Source organism: Gorilla gorilla, chromosome 8 (assembly GCF_029281585.2).
Source record: "Gorilla gorilla gorilla isolate KB3781 chromosome 8, NHGRI_mGorGor1-v2.1_pri, whole genome shotgun sequence".
Classification (NCBI taxonomy): Eukaryota; Metazoa; Chordata; class Mammalia; order Primates; family Hominidae; genus Gorilla; species Gorilla gorilla.
In genome coordinates, this window is record NC_073232.2 from 115670066 (window position 1) to 115684506 (window position 14441).

The following is a 14441-nucleotide window of genomic DNA, read 5'->3' on the forward strand; positions in this document are numbered from 1 at the left end:
AAGAATTCTCTCTGTTGCTTGGAGTATAAACTGGTAAAACCAGCCTGGCACGGTGGCTCATGCCTGTAATCCCAGCACTTTGGGAGGCCAAGGCGGGTAGATGCAAGGTCAGGAGATCGAGACCATCCTGGCTAACACGGTGAAACCCTGTCTCTACTAAAAATACAAAAAATTAGCCGGGTGTGGTGGTGGGCGCCTGTAGTCCCAGCTACTCGGGAGGCTGAGGCAGGAGAATGGCATGAACCTGGGAGGCGGAGCTTGCAGTGAGCCTAGACTGCACCACTGCACTCCAGCCTGGGCAACAGAGCGAGACGCCATCTCAAAAAAAAAAAAAAAAATAAATAAATAAATAAACTGGTACAACCTTCAGAAAGTGCAATTTGGCAGTCTCTTATCGAATTATAAAATGAGTATACCCTTTCAACTAGCTGGTTTTTTTCTCCAGGAATTTACCCTTATTGAAATATTACAAAGTGGAAACACATTGTGTGGTTCAAAGATGGTCAATGAAATACTGTTTATGAAAATCTTAAAAGTCCATCTATAGAAGACTGATTAAAAAATGATGGTTTCCATTAAACGACACAATATGCACAGATCTTTGTGTACTGACATGGGAAGATGTCCCAAGTAACGTTCAATTTTGTAAGAAAAAATCTTATTTCTGGATTTCATAAAGCACATCAATGGTTCTGAGTCTTGTCCCTAGACCAGCAGCATTAGCATCACTGGAAACTTGTTAGTGCAAATTCTTAGGCCCTACGTATTGAATCAGAAACTCTGGGTCCAGAAATCTATTTTAATAAGGCTTCTAGATAATTCTAAAGCATGCTAAAGTTTGAAAAATACTGCAGTAAATGAAATAGAAAAATAGTAAGTATTAAAAAAACTGGAAGAATATATAGCAAAGGCAGCTTAATCTATAGTACCTGTGTATTTTACAAAGGCATGAATTTCTTTTATAGACAAGACGTATTCAAAAGGTCACCAGAACAAGAGCTGAAAATTCGTATGCATGACCGCCTATCTACCACGACCGACGCCACGCCGAGTCGATTGGCAACACAGACGAGCCGGTCGAGGTCCGGTCGAGATTGGTAGGCAGTGACAGTGACTCAGCTGGGTCTTGATGAAATGGAAGAGGGAGATATCTGTCAGGGAGTCATTGCTATGGAAACTGGAACTCCCCCATTCAAAGGCTTTCAGAGGCATTCTTGTGTAAAGAATTGGCAATGAAAATTTGAGAAAAATGATCTTAATTTTCAAGTTTCAAGAAGGTTCTTGGAGCAATGAAGGAAATCCAAACTTCCTTAGGCCTCTTCAGAGACCTTGGCCAGTCTAGCCCAAGTAGGAAAATCTCCATTAAAAGTAACTTTATACACTTGATCTTAGCCAACAGAAGCGATAAAAGCAACTTTATAATGTAGCTATCAACTGTTCCACTTTACTAAACTTACTAAAGACATACTTCCCCCTGCCCCCCCACCAGCTCCATTCATTTCATGATACATTTTTGGATTCACTTCTTAGGGTCTGAAGCAGGTTTTTAGGAGAAACGCTACAGAAAATAAGGGCTTCACTTTGACCATTAACGAAGACCTCCACTACATTACATCTAACTAAACTTTTTAGGAGGATATGCCCAACAATACTATGGCGCTTTAAATTTCCCTTTAATTTACACACAATATGGGAGGAAGGCTGATGTTTTGTGATATCCCACAGAAGACTAATTCTGATTGCAGGGAAGTGCATGGTTCAAGAACTGAAATCAATCACTCAAGTTAGTCTGGGTCTTAAAGGAGGAGGACTCTTGAGACGCTCAAATGGAGGGCCAAATGGGGAACGGGATTGTTGCTGGTGAGATCATTATCGGAGTAAGGTCGAAAAATTTGGTTCTGCACTCTTCAGCACGGTGCAGGTTACTTTAGGGCAAAGATAAAGGAACCCTTGTGTTTACAGTGCCCTTTGTAAGACTCCTAGTTGTGATTTAATGTTGTTAAATGGTGGTATGTTTTAATTAAGTTGCTAACTGCCCTTCTTGAGACAAGGTCTCGCTCTGTCGTCCAGGCTGGAGTGCAGTGGTGCGATCTCGGCTCACTGCAATCTCCGCTTCCCGGGGTCAAGCGATTCTCCTGCCTCAGCCTCCCAAGTAACTGGAACTACAGGCGCGCGCCACCACGCCCGGCTAATTTTTGTATTGTTGGTAGGGACGGGGTTTCACCATATTACTCAGGCTGGTCTCGAACTCTGGACCTCAGGTGATCTACCCGCCTCGGCCTCCCAAAGTGTTGGGATTACAGGCGTGAGCCACCGCGCCCGGCCACTAACTGCTCTTAAATGTAACTAATCCTTCCATGCCTCTCTCCACCTGTGAGATGGGCACTTTATTAAAGGTCCAAATTGACCAATAGCTCTTGTTACTTTCTCTGTTCCTCGATATTGCTATTTTCCTTTCTAACTTAACACCTACCTGGAATGGTGAGATCACGAGGTAAGGAAGGCAAAGATGAGTGAGAACCACTCAGGTAACAGAAGCAGCCTCTTGCATTCACGGAGTTTACAGCTCTCTGTTCTGGTTACCTCCTAAGAAAGGCCTTCCCACTGATCGTCTACAGACTGAAATCTAACCCTTTTACAGCAGGCCTGGCGAACTGTAGGGGCCGGGCCACATTCACTCGCTTTGAAAAAGGCTGCAGCGCACCTAAAGGAGGCCCGGCTGGCCAGCTTCCTAAAGCACAGCTCGGTGGGAACAAACAGCTATGGACATACAGAAGAAAAGAGGTTAATTCGGCCGGTGATGGGGATCAGAAGCCCTAGTCCTCGTCCAATATTACGTCACTGGGTGACCTCGAGGGACGCTTCGCGGAAGGCCTCATTTTTCTCCACTGGCGAATGCAATCTAAGGGTCTTCGGGAACTGTGGGAGCCCTTGGGCGCACCTATCCGCCTCACCTCGAGGCTTCTCACCCGCTGGCCGCCCCCTTGCGCCCCTCGTTTTTTCTAGCTCCTTTCCCATTCCCCACCGTTTCTCTCCTCCAAAGCTAAGATCTCGAGTTGCTCCTCGGCCAGAAACGGCGGGCGGTCCTGCAACGTGCAGGCGCGAGGTCCAAGCCCGGCCTCCCCTCTTCACCCACCTGCCAAAGCAGCAAATTCCGCAGCTGGTGTCCTTCAACGAACGTAACCACCTCTCGGCCCGGCCGGAAGAAGCCACCTCCCCCGCACGCATTTAGCCGGCCCCCGCGATTCGGCCTAATGCGACGATTGGCTATGGCTCCAAATCCCGCCCTTCCGATTCCTGTCTCTAGGTCACCTCCGCAACACAGCAACGGAAGTAGGGTGTTGAGCCCGCCCACACTTCCGGAAGAATTGCACTGGACTGTGGGTGTCCTGGTCTCCGCGTGTGTGAGTACCGCGGCGCGAGCTCAGTGGTAGCTGGGTGCAGACGCCGTGGCGCTGGTGAGTAAAGGCAGAGGCGAAAAAGGAGGAAACCTCATGGCTGTCAGGTCTGTCCCAGGCCTGGTTCCCTGCCAGGCACACGCTAGATGAGTGTGGTTCGGCTACCTTAGCCCCGCTTCGAAGCCGGCTCTGTTCTAGCAGCCCCTGTAACCCCAGGCTTTGTGTTCGGAAAGTAGCCTAAGTATCTTCTGTGCCCCTGGATCGCCTTACTTTTCAGAGCCTCAGTTTCCCCTTGTTTGAAAGGAAATTAAGGGTGAAATTATCAGCAAACTAGACCCCCCAAACTTTCCTGTTTCTATGAATCATATACCCATCCCTGATTCCATATCCTTGGCCCCACCCGGTCATCACTTCTCTAGTCTAAAGCCCTTCTAGAGTCTTATTACCAAGTGTCTGTCAGAACTAACCTCTCCTGTCTTCTGTTTTCACTTATACCCAGTTCTGGTTCTCATGGTTTCTCTGCTGTACTGCATTTGAATCCTTTTTTTTTTTTTTTCTGTCACTGAGATAACAGGAAACAGTGCATTTGAATCCTTCTACCGAATTTACTTGCCTTCAGTACTGTCTCTCTTCATGTCCAATCTATAGCCTGCAGCGTATTTTTCTTGCTTACTGTTCTCTCGCTTTCCCTGCTTAAGTCTCTGACTTGCCAAAGCAAACTACCCATATCTAATTCAAGGTCTTCCACAAAAAAGCCCAACTTCTCCTTTAATTTTTTTGAGACAGAGCCTCACTTTGTCCCCCAGGTTGGAGTGCAGCGGCATGATCTCAGCTCACTGCAACCTCCGCCTCCCGGCCTCAAGCAATTCTCACGCTTCAGCCTGCCTAGTAGCTGGGATTAGGCGCATGCCACCACGCCCGGCTAATTTTTGCGTTTTTGGTAGAGACGGGGTTTCGCCATGTTGACTATGCTGGTCTCGAACTCCTGACCTCAGATGATCCATGCGCCTCGGGCTCCCGAAGTGCTGGCATTACAGGTGTGAGCCATGGTGCCCGGCCTTCTTTAAAATTTAACTTCAATTTTTATGCTTTAATCTCCCAGTGGTCTAGTTGAATAATTCTTCACAGACAACAGCAAGCCTTTGAGCAGTTGTTTGATAGGGAAATTGCTGGTGTTTATTGAAATAATAGGCTTTTCCCATCCATGTCTTTTCTCACATTCCCTTTCTACCTGTCAAGCTTCTGTTCATCTTTTACCCTTCAGCTAAAAAAGATCTTTATGAAGCTTGCCTCCTTTACTTATCCCTTCCTACATTGCCTTATCCTTTCCTACATCTTTGTGATCATTTATAATCTGATTTGCATTTTAAGTTACTTGCATAATTGTTTTATCTTCCAAAAAGTGTGCATGTTCTTTGAAGGCAGAGGATTATATATTCATCTATAGAGCTACAGTGTATCTCTGACTTAACTGTAGCTGCTTAGTGAGTATGTGCTACATTGAATCTATAACTTCTTATTTCTGGAAGAAGGTGGGTGGACTTGTGGTTTTGAAGCAGAGACCTTTGGAAAGATGAAGTATGGATTATTCCGGGCCTGACATCTAAACCATCTATGTTGTAGTCCTGAATGTTGTCTAGCATATTGCTGGAACGTTCTGTCTCTTGCCCGTTGATAACACCTTTCTGAAATCTGCTACCAAGACAACATGTCACCATTATCCTTTGCATTGTTTTTAGGAGACTCAAACATGGCAAACCTGGAAGAAAGCTTCCCCCGAGGAGGTACAAGAAAGATCCACAAACCAGAGAAAGCTTTCCAGCAGTCAGTTGAACAAGACAACTTATTTGATGTAAGTAGTATGCTTGTTTGGTGACACTCACTGGAAACTTTTACTGTAGTGTCTTGTGAAAAATGAGCCTTATTTGAGAATGTGTTATTTTTCCAGATTTTTTTTGCATTGAAGTCTACTTCTATAAATTTAACTCATTTAGAGAGGCCATACCACCACAAGGCTGTATCTTTTGAAGCTTGGCATTTAGTATTAAAGTACTGTTGTTAGCTGGGCGTAGTGGCTCATGCCTGTAATCCCAGCAGTTTGGGAAGCCAAGGCAGGCGGATCACTTGAGGCTAGGAATTCAAGAGCAGCCTGGCCAACATGGTGAAACCCCGTCTATACTAATACCAAAACTAGCTGGGCATGGTGGTATACCTGTAGTCCTAGCTACTTGGGAGGCTGAGGCATGAGAATTGCTTGAACCAAGAAGGCGGAGGTTGCAGTGACCCAATATTGTGCCACTGCTCTCCTGCCTGGGCGACAGAGTGAGACTCTGTCTCAAAAAACACACAAACAAAATAAATAAAGTGCTGTTCCTTGTTCTTAGACACTCTTTGCCATGTGCCATGTTGATTAAGGATGGAGAGGAAGCAGTTTTTTGTTTTTTTTTTTTTTGAGACGGAGTCTTACTCTGTTGCCCATGCTGAAGTGCAGTGGCGTGAGTAGCTGGGATTACAGGTGCCTGCTACCATACCTGACTAATTTTTGTATTTTTGTTAGAGATGGGGTTTCACCATGTTGGCCAGGCTGGTCTGAAACTCCTGACCTCAGATGATCTGCTCACCTTGACCTCCCAAAGTGCTGGGATGGCAGGTGTGAGCCACTGCACCCAGCTGATGTTTTTGTTATTTTTGTTGTTGTTTTTTCAAGAGATGGGGAGAGATGATGTTTCACTCTGTTACTCAGGCTGGACTTAAACTCCTGGGCTCAGTCGATCCTCCCTCCTTAGCCTCCTGAGTAGCTGGAACAACAGGCATGTTCCACTGTGCCTGACTGATCATTGCATTTTTACAGGGGTTCCTTGCCACATGTAATGGTCAGAATTTGCATTAGACTTCACAGTCTCACCTAGACTAGGCTGTGCTCCAAATGCTTGGGGGAAGGGAACTAACATTTGAGTGTGTGGCTTTAGGTCTATATTATGTAATCTTTTCAACTGTACTATGAAGCACTGATTGCAATTCCATGATGAGGAACAGTGTCTTGCTCTGTCGCCCAGGCTGGAGTGCAGTGTTGTGATCTCAGCTCACTGCAACCTCCACTCTTGGTTCAAGCGATTCTCCTGTATCAGCCTCCTGAGTACCTGGGACTATAGGTGCGTGCTGCCATGCTCGGCTAAATTTTTTTGTATTTTTAGTGGAAAAAAAAAACAGCCTGTTGGCCAGGCTGGTCTTGAACTCCTAATCTCAAGTGATCTGCCCACCTTGGCCTCCCAAAGTGTTGGGATTACAGGCGTGAGCCACTGTGCCTGGATTTTATATAATTTAGCTGAAACCACATAGCTTGTTATGGTGGAAAAGATGAGAATTTAACTTGGGTCTGTGTAACTCTGGTGTCCATTTTCATGCACTATTCTACATTGCTTCTCAAACTGGGGAACCCAGTGTTCATCCCAGTCAAGAGAGGGAGAACACAAGAGAGAAGAGACTTTGGGAACATGAAGGAGGCTTCTCAGACCTTGGGCAGAGGGAGCATTGGCGGCTCCCCTTTTTTTTTTTTTTTTTTTTTTTAAGCAAGAATTAAAGGAACAATTGGGAGTGGGATGGGGTAGGGTGGAGTGAAGGAGTAACAAAGCAAGGTGAGTGATGACCTGAAATAGGAGGGAAAAGTCAGATTGCTTCTTATTCTTTTGGGTCTTTGTGGGTTCCCCCTACCCGCTTCTAGATTTCTACTGAAGAGGGATCCACCAAAAGAAAAAAGAGCCAGAAGGGCCCAGCAAAAACAAAAAAGTTGAAAATCGAAAAGAGAGAAAGCAGCAAGTCCGCAAGAGAGAAGTTTGAAATCCTTAGTGTTGAGGTTTGTTAAAGTTGGTTTTCATTTAAACAGTTGACCTTGGTTGCTTAAGTTTGTGTATGTTCTTTCTTTCTTCTTTCCTTCTTTTTTTCCTTAATTCCATTTTCCCCTTAATATATTATATTTCATGCGTGTGTGTGTAGAGATGCTTGGAATTTATGCTAAGGAGTGAGCATGATTTCCTTCCATTGCTAACCGATGCCAGGAATCTTTTCTTTTTCTTTGTATTTATTTATTATTTTCCAGAGACAGGCCTGACTCTGCTGCTCAGGCTGGAATGCAGGCATGATCATAGCTCACTTTAGCCTTGAACTCCTGGGCTCAAGCAATCTTCCTGCCTCAGCTTCTCCTGAGCAATTGGGACTACTAAAGGTGTGTGTCACCATGCCCAGCTAATTTTTAAATCTTTTGTAGGGCTTGGATCTTGCTATTTTGCCCAGGTTGGTCTCGAACTCCTGTGCTCAAGCAATCCTCCTGCCTCAGCCTCCCAAAGTGTTGGGATTATAGACATGAGCTACCCACCGTGCCTGCCCCCTTTTTTTCCTTTACAGCTGTCGTGGGCTTGTTTGTGTCCTCACAGGACTTGAGTTCTGATGTATTCAGAGGTTAGAATGGACAGTAACTTTAGCAGTCATTCTAATCTTACCCATTCATTTCATACATGTGAAACCCATTTCCAAGAATTGAAGTGGTCTGTGTTCCTTACATTTTTATTTTTTATTTTTTAATTTTGAAATTATTTTATTTTATTTATTTATTTATTTTGAGACAGAATCTCTCTCTGTTGCCCAGGCTGGAGTGCAGTGGTGTGATCTCAGCTCACTGCAACCTCTGCCTCCCAGGTTCAAGCAATTCTCCTGCCTCAGCCTCCTGAGTAGCTGGGATTACAGGTGTCTCACCACGCCTGGCTAATTTTTGTATTTTTAATAGAGATGGGGTTTCACCATGTTGGTCAGGCTGGTCTGGAACTCCTGACCTCGTGATCCGCCCGCCTTGGCCTCCCAAAGTGCTGGAATCACAGGTGTGAGCCACCGCGGCCAGCCTGCCTTACATTTTTAGATGATAACACTAATATATGTTAGTTATAAAAAAGAAAAGAAGTTAAATAACTTTGAAGAGGAACATTCAGATTTGGCTAGATTCAGAGTCAATATTTTGTCCTATATGATACTTTAAAAAAATTATTAGACTTGGTGCCAACATTAGAAAACTAAATTTTTTTTTTTTTGAGACGGAGTCTCGCATAGTCGCCCAGGCTGGAGTGCAGAGGTGCCATCTCTGCTCTGCTCACTGCAAGCTCCGCCTCCTGGGTTCTCGCCATTCTCCTGCCTCAGCCTCCTGAGTAGCTGGGACTACAGGCGCCCGCCACCACGCCCAGCTAAGTTTTTGTATTTTTGGTGGAGACGGGGCTTTACCATGTTAGCCAGGATGGTCTCAATCTCCTGACCTCGTAATCCGCCCGCCTCCGCCTCCCAAAGTGCTGGGATTACAGGCGTGAGCCACTGCACCTGGCTGAAAACTAAAAATTTTTTTTACATGAAAATGTGATTTCTGGCTTCTTGTAAAAATTTGAAAGTACTGATAGCAGAAGGCCCGTATTCCCTCATGTTTGTAATGACAAGGAGCTGAGTAGTGGTTGTGCCCTTTAGACCTGGCATGGTCACTCCAGACTGCCATTGTCTCCACTAGCTGGCTTCCTTCATTGTGTTGTCTGCCAGGCATTTGAGTTTGGGTTGCTCAGAATAATGTAAAAGGCAAAGGTGTCCTCCAGTATCCCAGTGCTGTTAACACTGTTGTATAATCTAGACCTTTTACAGTGCTTTGTCAGATATTTGAGAAGTTCACTGATATGTACACATGTGTATTTCTTTTCATTTATAAAATTCCTGTAGGTTTTTATTTTTTATTTATTTATTTTTTTTTATTTTCGAGACAGAGTTTCACTCTTGTTGCCCAGGCTGGAGTGCAGTGGCATGATCTCAGTTCATTGCAACCTCCACCTCCCAGGTTCAAGTGATTCTCCTGCTTCAGCCTCCTGAGTAGCTGGAATTACAGGCACCTGCCACCATGCCCGGCTAATTTTTGTATTTTTAGTAGAGACGGGGTTTTGCCATGTTGGCCAGGCTGCTCTCGAACTCCTGACCTCAGGTGATCCACCCGCCTCAGCCTCCCAAAGTGCTGGGACTACAGGCATGAGCCACTGTACCCGGCCTATTTTTTATGTTTATTTTTTGAGATAGGGTGTCACTTTGTTGCCAAGGCTGGAGTGCAGTGGTGTGATCACAGCTCACTGCAGACTCAACCTCCTGGCTCAAGCGATCCACTCACCTCCGAGTACCTGTGACTACAGGCGTGTACCACTATGCCTGGCTAATCTTTTTTTTTTGGAGAAACTACGTTGCCCAGGCTGGTCTCAAACTCCTGAGCTCGGGCAGTCCTCCAGCCTTGGCCACCCAAAGTATTGGAATTATAGGGCGTAACCCACTGTGCTCGGCCTTATAGCTTTTAAATTGACACTAGAAGCCAGACCTTCCAACCTTCCCTATTGTTGTTCCCATCCTTATTGTACACATTTCACTTTTTCTCTTCTAGTCTCTGTGTGAGGGAATGCGGATTTTGGGTTGCGTGAAAGAGGTGAATGAACTGGAACTGGTGATTAGTCTCCCCAATGGCCTCCAGGGGTTTGTGCAAGTCACTGAAATCTGTGATGCCTACACCAAAAAGCTGAATGAGCAGGTGACACAAGAACAACCTCTGAAGGTAAGGGAAATCCGAATGAAGCCTGTTATTGAAAATAAGTGGAACACAAATAGATTTAAAATTACAACTTTGCCAGGTGCTAGGAAGGGAAAGTACAAGGTCCCGTGAGAGTTTATCATAAAGGAATTTTTGACTAAGTCTGGGAGCCTGGAAGACTGTTGAGGAAGGGATGCTTAAGCTGAGATCTAAAGAATGAGGGTTCCCTAGATAAAGAAGGAAAGGCGTTCAGGCAGAAGCAATGTAATATATAACAGAGAGAAGGCTAGTATGGCTAGGTAAGGAGAGCAAGAGAGAGTGTGATGTGAGATGGGCAGGAGAGCCTGAATGGGGGCCAGGGCATATGCAGCCTTGTAGACCATTTTAAGGGTTGTTTTTAAATTCTAGAATCAATGGGAAGTCCTTGAAATGTTCTCATTGGGGTACAGCATAACGTGTAGATTGAAGAGGCATGAGAAGTTGCTTAGAGACAAGTTAGGAGGCTCTTGTAGTCGTTCATGTCCTGAGATTGATGGTGACCTGGGTTCAGGATTTCCTGAGGACTGAGGAGGCAAAGTCATTGCTTGGTGATAGATTCAATATGGGTGGTGGGGCAGATAGAGGTGTCAGGGCTGAGTTCTAGGTTTCTGTTTTGCATGATTTGATGCTTGGTCATGACATCCTGAGATAGGAAACCCTGAAGGGGACCTGGATTGGGAGAGATGATCATGATTTTTCAGTTTTTGAGACAGAGTCTCACTCTGTTGCCCAGGCTGGAGTGCAGTGGCATGATCTCAGCTCACCGAAACCTCCATCTCCTGGGTTCAAGTGATTCTCCTGCCTCAGCCTCCCCAGTAGCTGGGATTACAGGTGCCAGCCACCACACCCAGCTAATTTTTGTATTTTCAGTAGAGACAGGGCTTTACCATGTTGGCCAGGCTGGTCTCTAACTCCTGACCTCAAATGATCCACCCGCCTCGGCCTCCCAGAGTGTTGGGATTATAGGTGTGAGCCATCATGCCTGACCTATGATTTTTGTTTGTTTGTTTTTGAGATGGAGTCTCACTCTTTAGCCCAGGCTGGAGTGCAGTGACATGATCTCGGCTCACTGCAACCTCCAGCTCCCAGGTTCAAGCAATTCTCCTGCCTCAGCCTCCTCAGTAGCTGGGATTACAGGCAGATGTCACCACACCCAGCTAATTTTTGTATTTTTAGTAGAGACAGGGTATTACCATGTTGGCCAGGCTGGTCTCAAACTCCTGACCTCAGGTGATCTGCCCGCCTTGGCCTCCCAAAGTGCTGGGATTACAGGCATGAGCCACCACACCTGACCCTCAAGTGCTTTTTAATGGTCATGTAAGAGATAGACTGCAAAACTGACCACTGGATTTAACAATATGGAACTCATTGGTGATTCTATGGGAGATAAAGTGGTGGAGTGAGAGGGGTGGAAAGCAGATTGCAGTGAGCCGAAGAATGAGTAAGGGATGAAGTAGAGGCAGAAAGTGTAGACAACTCTTTTGACAAGTCATTTTACATGCCAGTTATGTGGAAATATTTGAAGGCCTTATGCTGAAATTCAAGACTGTGGCTAGGCCACAGACCCAACTTCCTTTGTGGATGGGGGGTTATTCCTCACCCACCTTTTGGGTTCTCTGGGGTCTGAGGATGAGAAGTCACTGAGCCAAAGCTGGGTAATGGATTTTTGGTTCAGTAGAAGGGTGTGTATCAGGTCTTTCTCATTTGTGTTATGCAGGACCTACTTCACTTGCCTGAACTTTTCTCACCTGGAATGCTGGTAAGATGTGTGGTGAGCAGTCTGGGCATCACAGACAGGGGCAAGAAGAGTGTCAAGCTGTCTCTGAACCCCAAAAATGTCAACAGAGTGCTGAGTGCTGAGGCCCTGAAGCCTGGCATGGTAGGTGTCTAGGGTTGGGGAGGAAGAGTGGCAATGTGCCTTCTCTCTGCCTCTGAGGGAGCGTGGTCTAGGCCACCTTTTACTTTCAGCTCAATTGTTACACATAGGAGTGGTTCTTTTTCTGGAAGGAAGGTCTCTTGGGTTCTTTGGGTACTTAATGGACATTGAAGACTTGAACCTAATCATTACATTGGAGAAGAGAAAAGAGAAAGCAAGTCCAAATTTCTTTTTTTTTTTTTTTGAGTCAGAGTTTCGCTGTTGTTGCCCAGGCTAGAAAGCAGTGGTGTGATCTCGGCTCACCACAGCCTCCACCTCCTGGGTTTAAGCAATTCTTCTGCCTCAACCTCCTGAGGCAGGGATTACAGGTGCCATGCCCAGCTAATTTTTGTATTTTTAATAGAGACGGGATTTCACCATGTTGGCCAGGCTGGTCTCAAACTCTTGACCTCAAGTGATCTGCCTGCCTCAGCCTTCCAGAATGCTGGGATTACAGGCGTGAGCCACTGTGCCCGGCCAAAAGTCTGCTATCTTTTGATAGCAGGCAAGAGACTCTTCTATATTGTTCCATCATTCAGCTGTGTTAAACATTCCTCATTGCCTGGCAACCATCAGCTCCTTCAAGTCTGGGAGTGTTGAATTTGATGTCTGCTGTCTAGTGGGATTGTGGCTTAAAGTTTAATGTGGGAGTGGGATAGTGGCAGAGTGTGAGCTTAGTGGCAGGAACATTCAAGTTTGGATGTTTTGTGTGTGTCCTGTTACCTTTGAATTGGAACTTCTGGGACTACTTTCTCTTCCCCAGCTACTTACAGGTACCGTATCCAGCCTGGAAGACCATGGCTACCTAGTGGACATTGGTGTTGATGGGACCAGAGCTTTTCTGCCACTGCTGAAAGCCCAGGAGTACATCAGACAGAAGAACAAAGGTGAGGGCAAGAAAAGGGGCCAGTACATGGTGGTGAGGTGGTACATGTGGGGATTATATTTAAGTGCCATTTTGATGAGTAACATGACAGAATGGTGACCCTGAAGGTGCTGTGGCTTTGGTAAAACCAGCACTTAATCCTAGTTAATAGGAAAGGAAAGATGTGTATGAAGGGCCAGCGAGTGGCAGGGTCTCACTAAGATCTGATGGAACAGTGTCAGTTTTTCTAACCTGGAAGATTCCACTGCAATTAGGGCCCCCATGGCTTCTGAACCAGCAGTCTCCTGGCTTGTGTATTTTTGTGTGGTAATTAAATTCCAGATCAATTAGGATAACTTCATTTCCTTCTTGTAGTTGGCCCCTTAGAGATTGGGACTTTGGGGACTAACTGATGCTAACTGGGCAGGTAGGCCATGGGTCTTTTCAGTTATTACTTGGGCCCACGTTAAAAGTCCTTCTCATGGATACATTTTTCCTCTTGGGGCCTGGGTCTGGGCTTACAGGTGCTAAACTAAAGGTGGGTCAGTACCTGAATTGCATTGTTGAAAAGGTGAAAGGCAACGGAGGAGTTGTTAGTCTGTCTGTTGGTCACTCAGAGGTTTCTACTGCCATTGCTACTGAACAGCAGAGCTGGAACCTTAATAACTTGCTACCAGGACTGGTGGTCAAAGCTCAGGTACAGAAGGTAAGCTGTTATGCTACTACTACTTTTTAAAATAAAAATAATTCTTTTCAAAATATTAAATGCATAAAGTCTAAAACTACTGTCTGATAAAGGTAGTCACTAGTCACTTACGCCCATTGAGCATTTCAAATGTGGCCAGTGCCGCATGTTGAAATGATAATATTTTGGATATATTAGGTTAAAAAAACTATACTAAAAAGTCTTTTGTTTCTTTGTAGTTTCTAAAATGTGACTGCTAGAAAACTTAAAATTACTTGTGTGACTGGCATTGTATTTCTGTTGGACAGTGCTGATCTGAAAGGTCAAATGGAATTAAAAGGTTTATAATGAAGAACTTATCCGTCATAACCCCCATCTTTAACTCTTTTAGCTTATCTTTTGAAGTTTCTCTCCATATATTTGAGTAATAAGCTTCTGCTGGTATCTCTTGATTTTTCAATCTTAGGCATTGAGTTTTAACTTTTTATCAAGGTAGAAAAGATTTTGGTCTCTCTTTTTTTAATTTAAAAAAATATATATTTTCCTAGCACTTTGGAGGCTGAGGCAGGCTGATCACGAGGTCAGGAGATCGAGACCATCTTGGCTAACACGGTGAAACCCCGTCTCTACTAAAAATACAAAAAATTAGCTGGGTGTGGTGACGGGCACCTGTAGTCCCAGCTACTTGGGAGGCTGAGGCAGGAGAATGGCGTGAACCCAGGAGGTGGAGCTTGCAGTGAGCCAAGATTGTGCCACTGCATTCCAGCTTGGGTGACTGTGCGAGACTCCGTCTCAAACAAACAAACAAACAAACAAAATATATATATTTTATAGAGGTGAAGTCTTACTATGTTGCCCAGGCTGGTGTTGAACTCCTGAGCTCTAGTGATCCTTCCACCCTGGCCTCCCAAAGTGCTGGGATTACAGGCATGAGTGACCTCGCCCAGCATACT

General features: G+C 45.2%; 2 protein-coding genes and 1 non-coding gene across 6 annotated transcripts in view; 1 reads left to right on the forward strand and 2 right to left on the reverse strand.

Annotated features, from left to right (window-relative positions):
* The window catches only part of ATP5MK (ATP synthase membrane subunit k), a 7545-nt gene extending 4235 nt beyond the window's left edge, over positions 1–3310 (reverse strand). The window contains exons 1-3 of one of the 3 annotated variants that reach the window (XM_063710470.1): positions 3137–3242; positions 2474–2760; positions 930–1125 (exon numbers count right to left, since the gene is read on the reverse strand). The gene's annotated coding sequence lies outside the window, so the exon portion shown is untranslated. Of the gene's footprint in view, positions 1–929; positions 1126–2473; positions 2761–3136 lie in introns of all 3 variants that reach the window. The other 2 variants (XM_031015637.3, XM_031015636.3) reach the window with 2 other exon arrangements.
* MIR1307 (microRNA mir-1307) lies at positions 1031–1092 on the reverse strand. Its single transcript, NR_162084.1, has one exon. It is a non-coding gene; the product is annotated as a microRNA mir-1307 (primary transcript).
* The window catches only part of PDCD11 (programmed cell death 11), a 49660-nt gene continuing 38529 nt past the window's right edge, over positions 3311–14441 (forward strand). For both annotated transcript variants that reach the window (XM_019035123.4, XM_004050040.4), the window contains exons 1-7: positions 3311–3458; positions 5138–5250; positions 7120–7251; positions 9841–10008; positions 11741–11902; positions 12702–12825; positions 13328–13509. In XM_019035123.4, coding sequence (XP_018890668.2) covers positions 5149–5250; positions 7120–7251; positions 9841–10008; positions 11741–11902; positions 12702–12825; positions 13328–13509 — 870 coding nt within the window. In that variant the 5' untranslated portion in view covers positions 3311–3458; positions 5138–5148. The remainder of the gene's footprint in view (positions 3459–5137; positions 5251–7119; positions 7252–9840; positions 10009–11740; positions 11903–12701; positions 12826–13327; positions 13510–14441) is intronic.